An 18,993-nucleotide genomic window follows, 5' to 3' on the forward strand; every position below is an offset into this window, starting at 1 on the left:
CTCTCTCTCTCTCTCTCTCTCGTCCGCCCCGACCAGCGCGCGGCTCCCCTCCCCTCCCTCTTCCCTCCGCGGCCCCACGCCGACGGGCGTGCGTACTCGGCGTTCCCGGCGTTTCTGCGAAGCGACGCCAACTTGGGACGCGCGCGTATGCCCCTCGCGCGGATTACTCGACGGCGGACCGAGAAGATTCGCCGAGCGATCGCTCTCTCTCCTTCTCTTTTTCAGGCCGAGCCGCGGACGGTTCTCTCGGCCGTGGTCCGCCATGGCGGCAGCGATCAGCTGTTGCCGACGCTACGCGCGCCCGGGCGCGGTTGTTTTTCGCCGTCAGCTGAGAAGCCCGGTGGTGACGAAACCGACGCGAGCGGCCGATCGCCGTTGCGCGGGGCAAAGCCTCCCGCTCCGCGAGACCCTCCCGTCGCTGCCCGTCCCCCGCTCCCTCCCCTCCCCCCTTCCTCCCGGCGATACCATACTGCGCCGGGTTCCTCGCGAAATACGCCGTATTTCGGCGAGAGCTCGCCGCGGGGGTCCGAACGTGCGCGCATCGCGCGCCGAGGCGGCCGCGGCCGCGTGCGGCGACGCGTCCTCGCCGAGAGGAGCCCGGCTTTCCGCTTCAGCTGTCAGCGCTGGTCGGCCATTTTGCCATCAGCTGAGTCGCCCGGTGACGACACGCGGCGAGTGGAGGGTCTGCGCGGACCCCGAGGACGCCGGCGTCCGATCCCGCTGGGCGGAGGAAAACGGCGGACGTTTGCACGGAGCTCTTGCGTCGCGACGACGACGACGACGACGACGACGACCGCCGAAAGAGCGCGAGCGTTTTGTCTCTGCGGCGCGTCCCTCTGTTCTCTCGTCGTCCGAGGCGCGCCTCGCGTCGAACGACGAGCGATCTGCGAGCGTCGGTGCCGCGGCCGCGCGGTGGGAGTCGCGGCGGGCAGGCCGGCGCACGCGAGGGGAGGCCGAGGACGCGCGTCAGCGTCAGCTGAGGGCGCCAGCGATGAAACGCGGAAGAGTGGATGGTCTACGAGAGCTACGACGACGACGCCGCCACCGCCGCTTCCAATTCCCGGCTGATCCCGGCGCGTCCGGCGCGCCCGACGCGTAGCGAAACGTCGTCTCTTGCGCGACGCCGACGCCGACGAGCGTTAATCGTCAGCCCGAGACCGTCGAGTCGCGCAAGGCGCGCGGGACCGCCGCTTACGCCGGACGCCGCCGATCGTCATGGCGGCGCGCGGAGGACGCGCGATGAAAATGGCCGGAAGACGTTGCGAGGGGAACGGACGGACGTAGGGGCGACGGGGGGGGGGGAGGGGAGGAGGAGGCGGACCGGCGAAATAGAAGGCAACGGTCCACGGCGTTCCCAGCAGCCTATCCTAGATTTATTTCCGTGGACGTTGCGCAATACACGCGCCTCGCTGGTCAGCTCGGTAACCGCTGACCCTCGTTACAAGTACGGAGGAAGGATAATGAGCGGTCATTCCGCGGTGCCCCGAAATCCCTGATGATTCTCTCTCTCTCGACCCGCTCGTCGCGATCCATTATCTCTCGACTCTTTAGCGAACGATTCATCTGGGTCTGTCGTCGCGCCGCTGCGGCCAACGCTCGGACGTCGCGGATTCCCAGGAAGCGAGGTGCATTCTGTCAGCAGATTCGAGGAGAATACTCGAGCGGATTGGCGTCGACCGCGCCGAGCCCCCTCCCGTTCTGCCGGCGGATTCCATCACATTTCTGCTTGGTGTTTTGCCGGGAAATTTGTAGACACTTGATAAAATCCGCTTTCGGCAGATTTGCCCGGTTCAATTGTGCGCGCTCGCGTTTGTTGCGCGTATTTATACGTGCAAACGCAATTTCCAGCACAAGTGCCGCGTAGATTAATCCCGTTAGTTGTAGCGTAGTAATAGATAGACAAATGAGTATACGCGCAGAATAAATATATAAATACACGGGGAGAACTTTCTTTTACAATTTACCCTGAAAATCGAGTAATCGCGTGGCATTTTCAAGAAATTTGTCAGAGTTTCTGGAAATGTTACCGTACATTTTACTAGTAAAATGTATACTAAGTATAATTACTGGTGAAGAGTGTGGTGAAGTAAAAAAAATTCTTCGAAACGCCGCGTTGTTACAACACGATTTTCAGGATAAAGTTTAAGAGAAAATTCTCTCCCCCCCGTGTATCACAGCGAAATATTGGACCGAGAAATGGCATCTTCTTCGATTAATCGCGTTAGATTCATATCGGTCTTATTTCGCTTATTATTGTCCAGATAAGGTGTACCTTTGCACATCGTACATAGCTCGTACTCTGGAGAAAACGCGCCGCGTCATTAGCCTCGAAAATAGGCCCATCATTATCGATGACATTTCGGAATCACGAAGACTGTCGAAAGCAAGGGGGCAACCGCTAGCTAAAATGTTGTCCCACCGATTACATGATTTCATTAGATTTCATCTGATTGCGAATAAATGTCTTGTGTGCTGTGCACGTTTAAAAATATGTGACGTTGTTGAATCTCAAAGAGCTGTTAGATTTCCTCGAAACATTATATTTTTTTTAAATTTTTACTCGTAAGTATTTGTCGACGTAATTTCAGTTAAGACTGTAGTATTTGGTTAGGTAGAAAACGTCTTTCCCTGCATCCCACTTTTCCCACTAGTCTAACCGTGGTCTTAACGAGAAGTAATTTTGTATTTGTATCTACTGTTCATTGTTCTAAATTAGCGCGCAAAGGTGTATCAACGTTTCAACTCGCTGTTGTTATAACAGCAACTACTTCAGGCTCGTTTTCACCAAACGTCGCTTAACTTTAATCTTAGTTTAATTCATGCCTGTCTCTAAGAGCGAGTTTCACAAACGTCGGTTAATTGCTAACCGAAGGTTAATTGATTCTCTTTCTCTTCTTAAATAATAAGACAGAAAAAAAGATAGGGAGTCGACTGAACTCTCGTTAACAGTTAACCGAAGATTAATCGATTCTCTATCTCTTCTTAAATAATAAGATGGAATAAGATAGGGCGTCGACTGTACCCTAGATAACAGTCAACCGATGTTTGTGAAACTGACCCTAAAGTAACAGTTGGAAAGAGACAAAGAACGTATTATGAAAAGAGTAATACGCGCTTATGAATATAAACTACGATACATATTTGAATAATCACTAAAAGAAGTCAATTTTTTGAAAAAATAAAGTTTTGAGAAAATGTTCAAGTCTAATGTTTGTCGTCTAACATGCGAAGAAACTTGAAAACGAAGGCAAAACGATTATATGGGGATTTCGTAAGGATTTCATAAGGATTTCGGAGACACTGTTCCACGATTGCGGTTAATCCCCCCCCCCCCCTTGGTCGCGATTTAGAAGCGTCGATTTGAAAAATCCTAAAACGTCGTAGGCCACATCGAGCCGACTTGCATATCGTTATGCAATTACGAGCAAATAAAGTGATCGCAGAAGCGCATCGAGAATCAATTTTCGTTCCAATCATCGTTGGAATTCCAATCTCGGTGCGGCATGAGTCGCACGCCCGGCGAGCAACCGCGAAGGGACAACGTCGTACAAAGTACAATAACGTAATAAAGCAATACACATACACACGTACGCACACATGCGCACATCTGGGAAATAATTTTATTAAAATTGAGAGCTTCTTTCTCCGCGGTTTTCCCGCGATTTAAATACAAGGAAGAGGAATTACTCGGCTACGTGCGAGTGCAACGTGAAAGGGCAAGGGCGGAAACGACGATGTTAACGTGAGCGTTTCTCATCCCATGCGCGCCGAAAGTTGGACGCGTAACGCAGCGTCGGCGCGCGCTTTGCGGCACCGGAAAACCTGGGGAAAGTTCGCACCGCTATCCCGCCGAGGCCGCGGGTGAACGTTTCCCTCGGACGGAGAATAGCGCCGGGACCTTATCGCGGTCGTTCCTGAGGTTTGCGGTAGTGGCACTTTTTTTTTTCTTCGAAACCGTCCCGTTTTACGATCGAACATGCCATTGTGCCCCGCTCGGCGAGCACGCCTCGTCATTTGTGCCACACTCGCGTGGAAAGATACCCTCTGTGTCTCTCCTCGAGGAGACGCAAAATTTCATTGTAGCTGAACAATTTGAAAATTCTACAGAAAAATGACAACGTCCCGTACGTCCAGTCCGCCAACGATACTGTCACCGTAGGTAAAATCAACAGTCGTGCGTGTCGTTTGCAAACGGTTTAAGACCCTCATCTACGATGAGCTGCTGAGTCAGAAGTCGGAACCATACTATATGTCGATCCTTTTCCTTTCCCGGGTTCGAAGAAAAAGGACCGACAAATATCCAGTCAGAACACTAACGTCGAAATCGCGTCCCAACTGTCAGCTTTCGAAAATAATTAAAAGTTTTGGAACTTAATTAGTTAACTTTACGAAAAATAAAGCTCCAAAACTTAATTATTTTCTAAAACTGACGGCTGGAACGCGGTTTCGACCCCATTGACGCCGATTCGACGTTGATTCGACCTTAGTGTCCTGACTTCTGACCAACGACCAACAACCCATTGTCCCCGGTGCCGATAAATATGTCCCCAGCTTTCCCCGAAGTTTGGCAAATTGCTTTTTCCCTTCCTCTCGGCTATGGAATATCTCTTGCTATCTGTCCGCCGCAGGTTCCTGGAAAGCGCGCGATTGTATAACTATATATCGGATAACGCGACATGACGCGTCCGAATGTATGTAGCGCGCCTCGTCATCCGCGACGCCTGGTATACGCGGTTTAGATAAGATTACGTCCAGTGCACAACAGTTTCGTGCCCGGTTAAGACGATCCGTATCGCAACGCGAAAACGTTGGGCTACGGTGCGATAATGTCGGACGGCGAGGCCGTCGAATTCGGCTCGTGCATCCTTACGCGCGCTACGCCATGACGTCAGGCGTGGCTGCGAGGACCTGGCTCGTCGTCCTCGTCCTCGACGCGATCGCGCTCGGCGCTCCGGGACGGTGCCCGTCGTTGTGCGTGTGCGATACCTGGTACGAGTTGCTGCGCGCCTCGTGCACCGGACGCCATCTTTATAGCATTCACACAGGTGCGCCGAGCAACGTGCAGGCCCTGGATCTGTCGAATAATTCGATATCCATTTTAAATAACTACGAACTGGCAGTGAGTATCGTGCGTTTTACCGGAGACTCGCGCACCTCGGGGATGCGATGACAGTTCGAATTGTGCGTTATTGCTCGCTCCCCTTGCCCGAAATCCTTTCCAAGCAACCGACCCGACTGTAAACGTTAATCGGTGGAGTACACTTGTGTCCTTTAACATGTACATTTTGAATATTTCTTCAGCGAAACTCACCCGCCCGAAATCAATCAATCATGATTTATGAAGTAACCATTGTATACGGCGCAAGAAAATTCCTTTTCCATTTTTATACCCGAGACTGATGCGTCCTTATTATAGTAATTTGTACCGTTGAACACTCGGTCTTTGTGTCGACTGCAAATTTATTTTGTAAAACCTATTCTACGTGGGTAGGCTGAAAAGTAATGCACATAGGCTTGTAGAACACGTACAAAAACAAATAGCGAGATCGGGCAAAAAGTACATTAAAGTACAATTCTTAAGCTTCAAAATCATATATTTATTTTTCAACATAGTCACCGTTAAGGCTAACACATTTCTCCCAACGTGTAACAAATTTTTTCATTCCGTCACTGAAAAATTCTTCCGACTTTTCTCGAATCGAGGACTTGACAGCTGCCTTCACCTCATCGTCCGAGGTGTAATGATTACCCTTGAGATCCCTCTTGAGTAGAGGAAAAAAATAAAAATCACATGGCGCAAGATCGGGGGAGTAAGGAGGGTGTGGAATCCGTTCAAACTTCAGGTTTCGTAGAGCCTCTGCAGTTGCGCGTGAGGTGTGTGGACGAGCGTTGTCATGTTGCAAACGGTAAATTCTTCTCAGTACATACAGACTCTAAAACACCTCCGACGTCGAGTTTGTCGTGTTAGAGGCAGCCTGGAGCCAATGCAACTGCAAAGGCTCTACGAAACCTGAAGTTTGAACGGATTCCACAACCCTCCTTACTCCCCCGATCTTGCGCCTTGTGATTTTTATTTTTTTCCTCTACTCAAGAGAGACCTCAAGGGTAATCATTACACCTCGGACGATGAGGTGAAGGCAGCTGTCAAGTCCTGGATTCGAGAAAAGTCGGAAGAATTTTTCAGTGACGGAATGAAAAAACTTGTTACACGTTGGGAGAAATGTGTTAGCCTTAACGGTGACTATGTTGAAAAATAAATATATGATTTTGAAGCTTAAGAATTGTACTTTAATGTACTTTTTGCCCGATCTCGCGCTTTTTGTTCGTGTTCTACAAGCATGTGTGCATTACTTTTCAGCCTACCCACGTATTTTTGGTCACGCGCATTCTTCAAGACGCTTTTGAGGCCTTCGGTGGAAAAATCTACCTGAGTTATCACGAGTTGACACGTCGACCATAAATCACCGAAAGGATCCGCCAGATCGAACGTCGTTACAGTTTCGGAGAGGTCAAAAGAACACTCAATATTTTCAGCGTTGTTACTTTTCTTTTAGCGAACAGTGAAATTATTGTGATGGTAAATTAAAGAAAGTGCAAAACCACTTTCCGTATACTTCAACATACAATAAATTCGAGCCTCGATATAAATATACTACTTAAAATTTCCTTGTGTAGCTTTTGTACAGCTATAGGTTTTATATGTTTTCTTCAGAGTCGACAAGTTGTTAAGTGACTTATAAATAGGCATTATTCTGTAATGAGAATGGACTCAGGATGAGATTAATTTAATGAGAATAATAATAACGCAGTTCATTGCTCCATCCCGGCTAGAACATAAAATCACAATGACATCATGATGACGTCATCATGTCAATACGAGCTTATGTTCTACTTGCGTTTACAGAGCATAAGATTATCTACGAATTCACTCAATTTTCTGCGTATCAGCTGTCGCAAACGCCTCAGTTTACTCCAGGTGATTATTAATGATTGCACAAGTCCCCCCCTCCCCAGCTTCTTGCATCATCGGTCTTCTTCCGCGCGCGTTTCTCGATGACTACCCTATTTAAAATAATAGAATACGATCAGATCGCATGCAACTTCAATGTAAATTTAATAAGACTCTTATTTATTTACGCTGAAATTGCACGTAATCTAATGTAGGCTGATTATATTTCATCCAATATTTTAAAAAGGGTAACTATTCCTTTCTATCACCATGGGAATTCCATTGTAGAAAAACCTTCGAAATTGTGCTCCCTTAATGCGTGTCCAATCCTTTCAAATTTTCTTCTTATTTCTAAGGCTTTCTTACGATGGGATTCCCATGTCAATAGAAAGAAAATAAGAATTAGTCATGCAAAAAAAAAACAGGAGAAGACTGGTGGCGCAGGAATCTGGGGAAACTTGTGTTCCCTAGTAGTTGCATATCCATAAGCCTTTATTTGACACTTTCTTTAGCTACCATATCCTTAAAACCAGGGTTGGAGAAGTTACCGTATAAAAGTATCTAGTTACAGTTTCTTCGCTAAACTTGTAGCTAGTTACAGTTACAGTTAATCAAAAAGTAACGAACCGTTACTTTGCAGTTACTTTCTTGCAATGAAAATAAAAATATCAAATCTGCATTTGAATAAAGTGTCGATAAAGGCGTTTATGCGCAAATGCAAGGCCGAATGCGATCTGTAGATATTTAAAATATATATAAAGTAACTATTAATGTAACTGAGTCAAGTTACAGTTACGGATGGAGAGAAAGTAACGAAGTTAGAGTTACAAAAAAAAAGTAACTGAAACGTCGTTACAAGTAACGAGTTACTTCCCAGCCCTGCTTAAAACATATCCTAAACATCTCTTAATGAATGTCTGGATTTTACGCTAAATTGTCTTTCATGACAATGTTTCGCATCCGTGCAAAGATAATTTGGGCAGTTAAAAATCTTTATTTTTTGTATCGCTGTGGAGAAAGCCACACTTTTCTGAATCCAAAAAGGCTTCTTTTTTTCTTGTTTTTGCATCAATATTGGCACCACCTTTCGTAGATATGATACTACCAAGGGCAACAGAAATCTTCATGCAACCCTGTACAGGCAAAGTTAATTCTCATATTCTTCGTTTATTACATAATAAATTTCCTAGGGATTTCTTTTACCCTTAGTTCTTCCCATATCTGCTTCTTACTTAAGAAGTTAAACGCTTTGAAAGCATTGAAAGTCCACAAACATTACATGAAGAGGTGATGACATGAAATCCATTGTTCTGTAATAATTTTTACAGTATTGATTTGTTCAATACGAGATCTATGTTAGACCTACCTGTGTGTCTTTTCGGAGCACTTTATCCAATGTCCCTGCAATCCTTACAAGCGCAATTTTATTAAAAATTTCACTAATAATTACAAGTAAGATGCTCCCCCGTTAATTAGTACATCGACTAAGGTCTCCCTTCTTTGGGATTTTTATGGTGCCTTCTTTCCATTCCCTAGAAAATTTTTTCCGATAGACTCTGAAACAATGGAAGATGAATAGCTGCTATTACATACGGGTCTAGCGTTAAAATTTCAATAGAAATGTTTATTATCTTACCCCGCAGCTTTTCCATTCTTATCGCCTTATCAATTTATCTCTTAGAAGGCAGCCTTGTGCTTAATGATAATTCGGGTGGCAAGTTTGCTGTCGTTTCTGTTCCTGAGGTAGAACGGTTATATTTAAAAACATCAGTGATTTTTATTGACCGTATCTGGCACTTTTTATAATACAGAAAATTTATTGCGAAAAATATTACCTCAGCCTGGGTTTGAACCTGGACCTCCCTTCTCTCTAGGCGGGCGTCTCAACCAATTCGACCACCGAGGCTATATTTACAAGGTTATATTTAAAATATCTTTTAAATATTCTTTTTATCCTTGAAACCTGGTCTTCTATTGAAATTACGGCTCTTCCATCTTTGTCCTTTACAGGAACAGCTATTGTTACTGCACCATTTGTCAGATGTCTAACAGAGTTGAACACTGCCTTTGTATTCCCTTTATTTTCGGCTAACTGAGCTGCACTCTGCACATGAATTAAATAATATGCTGTAGAAAATATCCATCACTTTTATTAATAGAGGAAAGTCCCCCATTATGAGATAAGCTCCCAATATGAGATAGCAGGGTTTTTGCTAAATTAACAGGCATCGTCTATTGGTTTCATCGTCAATTTATTACCCTTGGAACGAAATATCTTTAGTGGAAAATTCATTGTTAGATCGTGTAATCGTTGTGAATAAAGATTTGAGATTAAATTTTGATGTTGCAAACCTGCTATCTCATAATAGAGGACTTTCCTCTATATAACGCAGAAAAAATTACATTTATGAACTCGCAAAATAACCGAAAATTCGACTGGTTGCACAGCACAGTAATATATGTATAAGACGACCTTGATAGGGGCAGTCATTTCCGTGAACGAAAATTATCTGAAATTCTTCAAGGGCATAACTACAATTATTAATGTTAAAAAGTAATAATACTAAATATAACTACAATTAATAATATTAAATAATTTTCAAAAGTGATTATTGTACACATTTAGACGGTCATCATTTCGACAACGTATCACTAGCCATCATCGAATTGTTAGCCCGTTTTTTAATAAGATTTTTTTGTAAGTTTATACACGTAAGTTTTGTACGTTGTGAGCTAATAAAAGTGACACGTTTCTTTTGTAATGTAGTGTTTTTTCGTCTCATTCTGTCTCTTTACTCATTACAAAACAGCCATTTAGTTTCAGCAATTTCCCGACTGCCATTCCGTATACAGCTAAAATTTCAAGTTAATCCCGGGATACCTTTCGCTCACATATTGTAACGTTTCTTTCTTATTTTAGGAAGCGGGGCTGACGAGGCTTAAATACCTCAATCTGTCTGTAAATGCAATTAGCGAAATTGGCTTAAACGCTTTTAATGGATTATCCGAGTTGACGGTTTTGGATCTATCTCGAAATCACCTTTACTATCTCCTGTCGGATATTTTCGTGCCAGCAAAGAGTTTGCGAATTCTACGATTGTCAAAAAATAATTTCAATTCTCACGTACCGAGACTGGAGTGCCCCTGGCTCACGGTAATAACGGAAATATTAATTAAGAGTCTCTATCAATATTATATTTACATCGATATTTATACGATACGGTGCACCGGTGATATTGGCGTAACGTAAACATGGCTCGGCAAAAGTATTTGCCACGAAAACATTACTTCAATGATTAATATTTACGTTAATAAAACTGTAATATTTATATTTATTGTAGCCAATCTCCGCGGTTTTGATTAACGATTAAAATTGTATCGCATAGAAGTGACACTTTAATTTAATTTAAAATAAAAAGTGTTCTTTACTTTTAGGATCTAACTTTGGATTCGTGTCGAATTAGCCATGTACCGGTGGATACATTCAATGGACTCTCATATCTTCGCACTCTTGATCTTTCAAATAACCTGATGATTCAATTGGACAGCAATGCCCTTAAAACAATACAATTTTTAAGAGTATTGTCAATAGAAGGGTAAGACGACAGTCGAGAAATTTAACATACAACTTGGCTAAATTTAAACTTTTACGTAGTTCATTATACATATCACTATCAATGTAGAGGAACGTTATTATCGGCTTCTAATATTAGATAGCAGGTTTTCAATACCCAAATTCAATCAGAATCTTTATTCGCAACGATTACGCGATCTAATAATCAATTTTCCACTACACAAATTTCACTCCAAGGGTAATAAATTGACGATGAAACCAATAGACGATGCCTGTTAATTTAGCTGCTATCCTAAAAACCCTGCTATCTCATATTAGAAGCTTACCTCATAATAGGGGGACTTTCCTCTATGTGTAATGTATGTATAATTATTAAGTTCTACGTACTTTTTGTACAATAATTAAGATATTATTCCCAATAAACACAGAACATTGCAACAACATTGCGGCAGCGTTGTAACATTGCTACAACATTGCCGTAATGTTACCGCAATGTTCTGTGTTTGCTGGGATAAGATCTCAATACTCAATATATTTACTCCGCTCATGTGCAATGTACGCTTGTCTGTGGAGTACAAAAGAATTATGAAAATAGTTTATCATCTCGCAAAAAATTAGATTTATGATAAACACAATTCTCAATCTCTAATCTTTTTTTTTAGAAATCCCTGGTCCTGCGACAAGCTTACGCACGATTTGCAGATATATCTGACCCACAAGAATATAGAGTATCGTGCAGTGTGCGCAAAAAGTTCGGAGCCGAAGAAATTTGAAAAAATGGTCATGTACAATCCAAGGATTAAATATGAGAAGCATCGACCATTCGTGACTCTGAACTCGAGCGCTAAGAAAAACACGACAAAGAAACATCCTGCCATTGCTCGTGACACAGAAACGCCTACATCGACGCATGAAAATACAATTGCCTGTGCTAATGCGACAGACAGGACAAGCTTTGTGAAAGCATTGAACGCCATATCGCCGTACTGGTTCCTCACGGTCGGATTTTTACTCGGTGTCGCGTGCGGCATGTTTACTTGTTACGTTTGGCTCACAAGGAAGATATCTTGTTGTCGCGGATATCGCGAACAAACCGATAACGATGCTCAAAGAGTGTCGTTACTGCAGAATCTATGGCAATTTGAGGATTCTGCCGCCAACGATAGCGCAATATCTTGCCCTGATACTCCACCGCCGCCGTATCGCGAAGTCATGCTGCGACCGGGACTATATCGTAACGCATCGGTTACAACAAATTTAAATAATAATATTGTCACAAATAGTACGGGATACACTTAAGTTCTAAAAACGATATATTAACGTGCTATTCGAGTACGAATCGAATCGAATCGAACAGGGTGAAATTTCATTCGATTCGAATCTGAAAAATTAATCTCAAATTTAGTTGATTCGAATACAAACCATATTTCCCGTTAATAAGCCAAACAGTATGGTCATGTTGATAGGTGTATTTAGTGGGTGCATTCAATACTGCTGCTCTTTGGATTCAACCAATTGCAGATTTTTCGTCTAAGTGTCAGTTTCTTTGGCATTAAATAAAGTATCTTTTGTTAGTTTTATCTTAAATATTTAAATATGACGAATTTGTATCAATATCATTTTTACACATCAAGATATTCTGTTATTACCTACGTTAAAATTCAATTTATATAATAATTATTATTTAATGATTCGATTCGAAGAAGGAAATAAAATTCGATTCGATTAATGTCGATATAAAACGTCCTTGAATCGCACATCTCTATATTATCATATTGTTGTGCGAGTTGATTTGTTTTAAAATTTAATGCATGAATAAGCATGCTGCATATTGGCCATATTTATTGTACTGTTTAGAGATATCAGTGTCTTGCGAAAGATAGAATGGTATTGACTTTATTACAAGTTATACGTGTGTGTTTATAATAAAACTACTTTGTGCAGAGAACATTTTGATGTACGTTAGTTTACCAAGTGTAAATACACTTTTAAAAATAAAAAAAAAACAAGATATTATAAGTATTTTATTTAATATATTTAAAAAATAAAACACTAACGATCGAAAAACAAGATATGCTCTGATGTCCTCTAATAGATGGTGTTATCTTTCAAACGCAATTTCTTAACACACGTACAAATATCAAAACATTCGAAACTTATTTCATTGTAAAATCTTGTTTAACATGCACATTCACCTCGCAACATATATATTGCAGATGAAAATTCTTTTCAATGACAAAAAGAAATACTCCCGATAGCTTTATATATTACATACATAAATCGACAGATTAATAAACGAACCCCAATTAAAAAACCCATTTTCTTTTATTCATATAATAATTAATTCAATAACAATAAAAAACTAAAATATGATACATATTTTCTCGATATCAATGATGGCAAAAATTATGCGATAAAATGTGCATTTTATTACAATTCCTAGTCAGCGTTTCAAATGTTGCAATGATAGCGATTAATATTTTATAACAACTTTTTGCATTGCATGTTATACCGGGCGTATGTATAAAATATTGTAGGCACGTAATATGCTATATATGTACATGTATAATACAACGTATATAATTTTAACAGTAATTATTTTCGTCTGAACACAATAACGCTAGGAGCAGAATTGCGATTGCTCGAGACTTCGGGTCATTGTAGCGTAGCCTCGTCAAGCCTCATATTGTTTTCATCTACGCTTTGAGTCGTGCTTAAAGTGACCGTCTTACCGCCAATCGCGGCGATTATGTTTTCTGTCACTTCATGATCGTATCTCGTGCCGCGAATATTACTAATCACGCTTGCATCTTGGCTAAAGTCGGTCGATACTAATCCGGCGGGCAAACTCATTCTGATCTCCTCCACGATGCCGTTCTGCACTTCCAAGCTCAAATTCAAACGATATATTTTACCGTCGTGAGCGGGAAAGTCGAGCGTGCGGGTAACTGTGAACTTCGGCGTTTTGCCGAAATTCCACTCCCAAGAACGGAACTCACTGGCGAAGTCATCAATTCCTGTATACGATATCGACTTTTAAAAACATTTTCCAAATTGTCAACTAATCATATTTATATGTTATACTTGATCATTTCCATTTGCTAACAAAGTGTATGAAATTGTTTCCAAGTCAATCGTCGATTTCCAACGTATATTTCCAGATAACAAGAGCTATTTTCTGCACATACCAGGGAACCAATCCTCAGTTGGGTTGATGAACTTGAATCCCTTTTGTTGTTCAACCAGATCATATCTTCCGTCTTCGAGAACGAGAGCTTTCGTACGCAGATATTCCCAGCCAATAGCGGATAAGAGCTTATCCATTTGGATACTCCGGTTTATATCGAGCAAGTTCTTTATTGGAGAACGCACAGAAGCCGTCGCATTAGTCACGATACCATTCTGAAAGTGCATTAACTCATTTTCCCTTTTCTCACTTTTTCATGCAATAAATCGCTCAATTATCTTCAACAAACACTGATATTATTACGTCATGGAGTCGTTTGACGACACGCATAAAAGAAAATGAAGGCGCGTATGCACCGGCAATGTAGAGGCCCTACCTCTTTTCTTTCAAGAATCGAGCTCAGATTGGCTTTGTCCACGTTGACCAAGAGCGTGCAGTGATGATAGGCATTCGGTCTCCCCAGCTTTGCAGCTGTTCCAGATATCTGTGTCGCATTGTAGTTAAAAAAAACACATGATACAACTTCGTGATAACGTTAAGAGTCTATTAGCAGTTTTCAAAGCAACCTCGCGGCGATCAAAATACAGTTTCGCAATCGGTTGCTACAAGATGATATTTTTTGCCGCGTGCTTGTTACATCATTAGTGTCGAAATGTTTCTCGTTCAACGTGTAAATTATATAATACACATATTAATCGCGTGAATGATACATTACGTGTGACCGCTATACAAATTAATACTTGGTTCCGAATGTCCGAGCGTGAATAAAACGATTCTTGAAATGTGTTGCATCGAAGGGGATACCTTGCAGTCTCCATTGACTAGAATATCTTCGCGCTCGTTGATGACGCTCTTCAGACCCCACTGGCGAAACAAGGCGTTGGTGATAATGTTCAGATTGTACCTCCGGTTGTACTTTTCGCGCGGGGTGAAGAACGTCAGGTTGAGATTGCCGTTGTCGTGGTAAACGGTACCGCCGCCGCTGTTACGGCGCGCCAGCGTGATGCCCGCCTTTTCGGCCGCCTGGACGTTGCACTCGAGCCAGGGATTCTGGTGGCGGCCGAAGACGACGCAGGGCTCGTTCCGCCAGAACAGCAGCACGTGATGCTTGGAGAAGTCGAAGTTGCGGTACAGCCAGTTCTCCAGCGCCAAGTTGACGAACACATTCGTGGATTGCGATATAAATACTGACTTCTTGATGGCATCACCGCTGTCGCCGGCGCCACAGGTCGACACGTACCGGGCGGCACCGCCGAGAGGTGCGCGGCGCCTGACGGTGACAAGCAGTCTAGCCGGCAGAGACATTGCGTGCGGCGTGTGAAAGCGAAGGATGGAATACCCTGGTGTTACGTTGGACGAGTGGTTGATCGCCCACTACCTGATCTATTTAAAGTTACTGTGACGTAATGCCACGCGGGTGTATATCAGTCTTGGATGCAATAAGCCGCGAGGCTCTCAAATTGTTACCTCATATGAAATCAGCCTTGGGCCCAAACAAGTAATCTCTCTCTCTCTCTTTCCCTCTCCTCTCCCTCTCTCTCTTAGCAGACGGAGAGCGGCCTCTACTGAGGGAAACACTTGGAAACGTTGGTCTGACTCGCGGTTATCGAGATCAGGTAGTCGTGCAGGGCGATGGTCTGATGCAACCACTTCCAGGTCTGGTCCAGGGAGTTGATACGGTACCGGATACCCAGACAGTCTCGGCAGTCCTTTTGCATTCCTCCGTGTGCTGACAGTTTCAACGAGTTAAATGTACCCGCGCCGGAAGCACGGCTGGTCTGGTTTCTCTCTCTCGCTCGCTCTAGAACTTCCGTCGGCTACGTTGCCCGGAGTTCCTGCTGCTCACGATACACAAACAACTCTTCCGAATCGTCGTCGTCGTTGTCGTACGAATCCGATCGTTGCTCAATGCGTCACTGGCGGACGTGGAATGAGACGAGGGTGCCCCGCGAGTTTGGTCTTTATACGCCGCCCCGTCGCCTTTTCCGCTCGACGACGGAGAGGGGAGTCGCGCTGGGAGAGGTTATCTGGGTTCGAGGCGCAAAGTACAGCTGACGGGCGCGTGATACGACTCGCGACGCCACTCTCCTTCCCGTCCGGCTCCCCGGTCGCCGCGCGCGCGCGACCGAATTTCGACCCAGGCGCGTACACATCGCGACGAAGGCCCCCCGTCGTCTCGTCGAGGCGATTGCGCGCGCGCGCAAATGTTTTGTTCGCAATACGTCTGGTCGCACCGACCGCGATTATCCATCGCCTCGCGAAAACGCGACGGCGCGCAAAAACGTAGCGAGGAGCAAACACCGGTCGCGTCTGCGCGGTTTATGCTTCTCGGAAGTTCCGTAATTTTTTTTTCTTCTTTTTTTTAGGTCATCGATCATTTTCTTATGTCATCGATGAAGCGCGCGCGATATGATATTTTGCGCGCCGATGACGCCATTTCTTTTAGCGCGGATCGTTATCTTAAGAGATAGCGTCTCGCGTAGGCGGCGACGGTGCTAAGGCAATTTGCAAGTTGTACTTTATTTTCGTTTCTTTATCGCACTCTGTCTGCCGCCTCTTATCTGCGTCCACCTATCTGTATCGAAAGAGGAGTTTAAGTACGCGAGTCCCACCACTTTCGGATATTAATTATTGCTTCATTCGATCAAACTCCACGAAAAACTCGGCTGACATTATTAGAATTAATACGCGGGTCGAGAGGTCGGCTGCGTTATTTTACGCTGCCTCTGTATGCATAAATAGAAAATCAATCTACGGAGCTAGAAAGAAGTTCGAGCTTCTAGACGAATAGCAATATTAGTCAACGGTTTAAGTTAGATTTAATTAGAACTCATCTAGGAGTATATCGATGGAGATTGCAGGAAATTCAATCGAAAAACAAACGTAAATAAACATGAGTTACTATCCTAATTAAACATAGCAACACCTCGTGTTCTACAAAATTGGAATTCTGAAAAATAAGTTTCGCTAACGGCATATGTAGATTCTGAGAATACTCGGAGGCTGTCGCAAATTATATGATACAGGGTTGTCTCCAGCATATTGGAATGTCTTTGCCCAGCGAGAAATGACTCGTCGATCGACGTCGATTCGACGTTGTTTCGATGTCGATCGACGAATCATTTCTCTCTGGGTAGTACATGCTATAGCAGTACGAATTATTCGAATATCAATGCTGTTCGGGATAATCTCGGTTGCAATTCTCGGGAAAGTATCTGTAGCCACGTTTCTTGACGAATAAGAATTTTTAGTTATCGTATATAACAGCGAATTGCACTGCTTTTGACTTCGTTTTTTTGTACACGAGAAAAAAAGGATGCATCAATAAGATCAGTGTAATTGAAATAAAATGGTTGAAACAACGTCAGTATTAATAAATGAAAAACACCAGACAGTGGATATTTAGTTCAGTGTTTAAAATTAAAATCCATCGCAGACGCAATTGAGCGAGTTATTTTTATTTGTGGCAGCCCGTGGCATTAACGTTTAATTCAGGCATTTTAATTTGTTTTTAATTCAACAGCATTGTTTTCCGTGCAGGCGCATTACTTCCTTTAAAATGAAGTTGACGTACAACTGGACGCGTCGAAGGCAAAATGGCACGATTAAAAGTACAAAAATTCAGATACAAGGAACAGTAAGTCCTGCCCCATTTTGTTGTACACGAAGCCGAGGCATAACAGACATCGATAAAATATATTCAAAACATTTCGCTAAAAGCGTGACAGTGTTTAGCATCCGGCATTTTATCGCCGTAAAAATGTTCATACTATGTTTTTATCATTAAATAACTTGCTGTAGTAACCTTTGGCACGCACCAGCGTAGAATAGTGCGAATTTGCTGTAAGAAATCTTGGTTTACCGAGAAACGACCACACGGAGAGAATTTTCTCTTAAAATTCACTCTGAAAATCATGTGATCGTGGGACAACATTTTTATGAGTTTTGGAAATTTTACCATACATTTTACTAGTAATTATACTTAGTACACGTTTTACCAGTAAAATGTATGGTAAATCTTTCAAAAACTCTGATAAAATTCTTCAAAATGCCATGTTGTGCTACGATTACGTGAGTTTCAGGGTAAATTTTAAGAGAACGTTCTCTCTCCGTGCATGAATACCGCGCTCGGATTTTAACCCTAGTTTTTCCTAATCTACCCTTAACACTGGACTTTCTAGCCTATAACTCTAGATTTACCTGCAACAATTCCTAACAAATACATATGTGCTATGTAGCTCCGAAATGGCATTCGAGGGATCTAAACACAGCAAGAGAAAAATATTTCCAATCTATCTGATCTTCTACTATGAACCACTTGTATTATTTTCCAGGCACTAAATTGAAAAGCAAATACAGCTGATAAAGTTGGGCAATGAGATTACAATGTGCATATTGTAAATGCATGGTTCTCGAACGTTTCGGGTCAAATTCGAGCCGATAAATAAATGCTAGATATTAAAGTTTTACTTATAACGCGCTAAACTGCAGCGAAACGTGGATAACAATAGATTATAAACGAACGAATTCAAGAAACTTCCGCCGTGACACGCCGCATATTCGCGTAAAGTTGCATTCCCTCGAACGCGTCCTCGAGACTTGTTTTCGTTAGAAAATGCAAATTCGCATGTATATTTTACTGGTAAACACCCGATAAGGGAAGAAGTGATTAGAGAGAGAGGGAGAGGGTGGAGGGAAGCAAAAACCAGGGGGCCATTATCAGTGTAAATGTGGTGTGACGACGAGTTTCGAGCTGACTGGCAAGTTCTTTTTTCCTATTTCCGTGCTCCCACTCGTTTATTTGTAACAAATTATACTTGCCGCAGAGTCAATATATCTACGACACTGCGCTCATTCGCAACATGGTGAGTTGTACCGCGAAAAGTCTCGTTCACGAGTCAATTACTATCGCGCACGACGAGAGAAGGGGCAATTGAGGCCTGCCGATAAGGAGATACCGCGTCCCACACCCTGCCGTCCTCTCCCCCATAAGTAGCACTGCCGACATTGGATTTATGGTCGCACGCGCGCACGAGTGATAAAAAAATGGAAAAAAGAAGAGAGAGAGAGACCAGATCCCGACGGGTCAATGTATCACTTCCCGATAATTATCGTGATATCGAGCATTAAATAATTAACGCACGATCCGATATATCTCGAATGCGGCTCGTTCTGACAATGGGACTTGGCAAGGAAAACATCTGTCCGTTTCAGCCGCGTATACGGAGAGGATTTTCTCTGGGAATTTATTCTGAAAATCATCGTGGGACAACGGGGCATTTC

General features: G+C 43.2%; 2 protein-coding genes and 1 long non-coding RNA gene across 4 annotated transcripts; 1 reads left to right on the forward strand and 2 right to left on the reverse strand.

The window, feature by feature from the left end:
- Positions 1–4,721: 4,721 nt before the first annotated feature.
- LOC105562098 (SLIT and NTRK-like protein 1) lies at positions 4,722–12,471 on the forward strand. Of its 2 annotated transcripts, XM_012012633.1 has the most exons (4): positions 4,722–5,119; positions 9,870–10,103; positions 10,385–10,545; positions 11,186–12,471. In XM_012012633.1, the coding sequence occupies exons 1-4, from the start codon at positions 4,883–4,885 to the stop codon at positions 11,820–11,822; spliced, it is 1,269 nt and encodes a 422-aa protein (XP_011868023.1). In that variant the 5' UTR covers positions 4,722–4,882; the 3' UTR covers positions 11,823–12,471. The 2 variants fall into 2 exon arrangements, with proteins under 2 accessions (XP_011868023.1, XP_011868024.1); XM_012012634.1 differs by lacking the exon at positions 9,870–10,103.
- Positions 7,764–8,819, reverse strand: LOC105562097. The gene is made up of 3 exons (XR_001008947.1): positions 8,785–8,819; positions 8,586–8,687; positions 7,764–8,505 (listed from the first exon to the last, which is right to left on the reverse strand). It is a non-coding gene; the product is annotated as an uncharacterized LOC105562097 (long non-coding RNA).
- A 65-nt stretch (positions 12,472–12,536) lies between the features above and the next one.
- Positions 12,537–15,267, reverse strand: LOC105562099 (lipoyltransferase 1, mitochondrial). Its single transcript, XM_012012635.1, has 4 exons — positions 14,515–15,267; positions 14,087–14,194; positions 13,712–13,925; positions 12,537–13,540 (listed from the first exon to the last, which is right to left on the reverse strand). The coding sequence occupies exons 1-4, from the start codon at positions 15,013–15,015 to the stop codon at positions 13,179–13,181; spliced, it is 1,185 nt and encodes a 394-aa protein (XP_011868025.1). The 5' UTR covers positions 15,016–15,267; the 3' UTR covers positions 12,537–13,178.
- Positions 15,268–18,993: the final 3,726 nt, after the last annotated feature.

This window comes from Vollenhovia emeryi, unplaced genomic scaffold (assembly GCF_000949405.1).
Source record: "Vollenhovia emeryi isolate VEMERY1.0 unplaced genomic scaffold, V.emery_V1.0 DF939195.1, whole genome shotgun sequence".
NCBI classification, from domain to species: domain Eukaryota; kingdom Metazoa; phylum Arthropoda; class Insecta; order Hymenoptera; family Formicidae; genus Vollenhovia; species Vollenhovia emeryi.

Bases quoted from the DNA above. Each gene is read 5' to 3' on its own strand.
- LOC105562099 (XM_012012635.1), bottom strand. From the start codon at position 15,015: ATGTCTCTGCCGGCTAGACTGCTTGTCACCGTCAGGCGCCGCGCACCT. The intron at 14,195-14,514 runs GTATCCCCTTCG...AATGCGACACAG, and splicing joins TAGTCAATGGAGACTGCAAG to ATATCTGGAACAGCTGCAAA. The intron at 13,541-13,711 runs GTATGTGCAGAA...TATCGTATACAG, and splicing joins AACTGAGGATTGGTTCCCTG to GAATTGATGACTTCGCCAGT.
- LOC105562098 (XM_012012633.1), top strand. From the start codon at position 4,883: ATGACGTCAGGCGTGGCTGCGAGGACCTGGCTCGTCGTCCTCGTCCTC. The intron at 5,120-9,869 runs GTGAGTATCGTG...TTCTTATTTTAG, and splicing joins TAAATAACTACGAACTGGCA to GAAGCGGGGCTGACGAGGCT. The intron at 10,104-10,384 runs GTAATAACGGAA...CTTTACTTTTAG, and splicing joins TGGAGTGCCCCTGGCTCACG to GATCTAACTTTGGATTCGTG.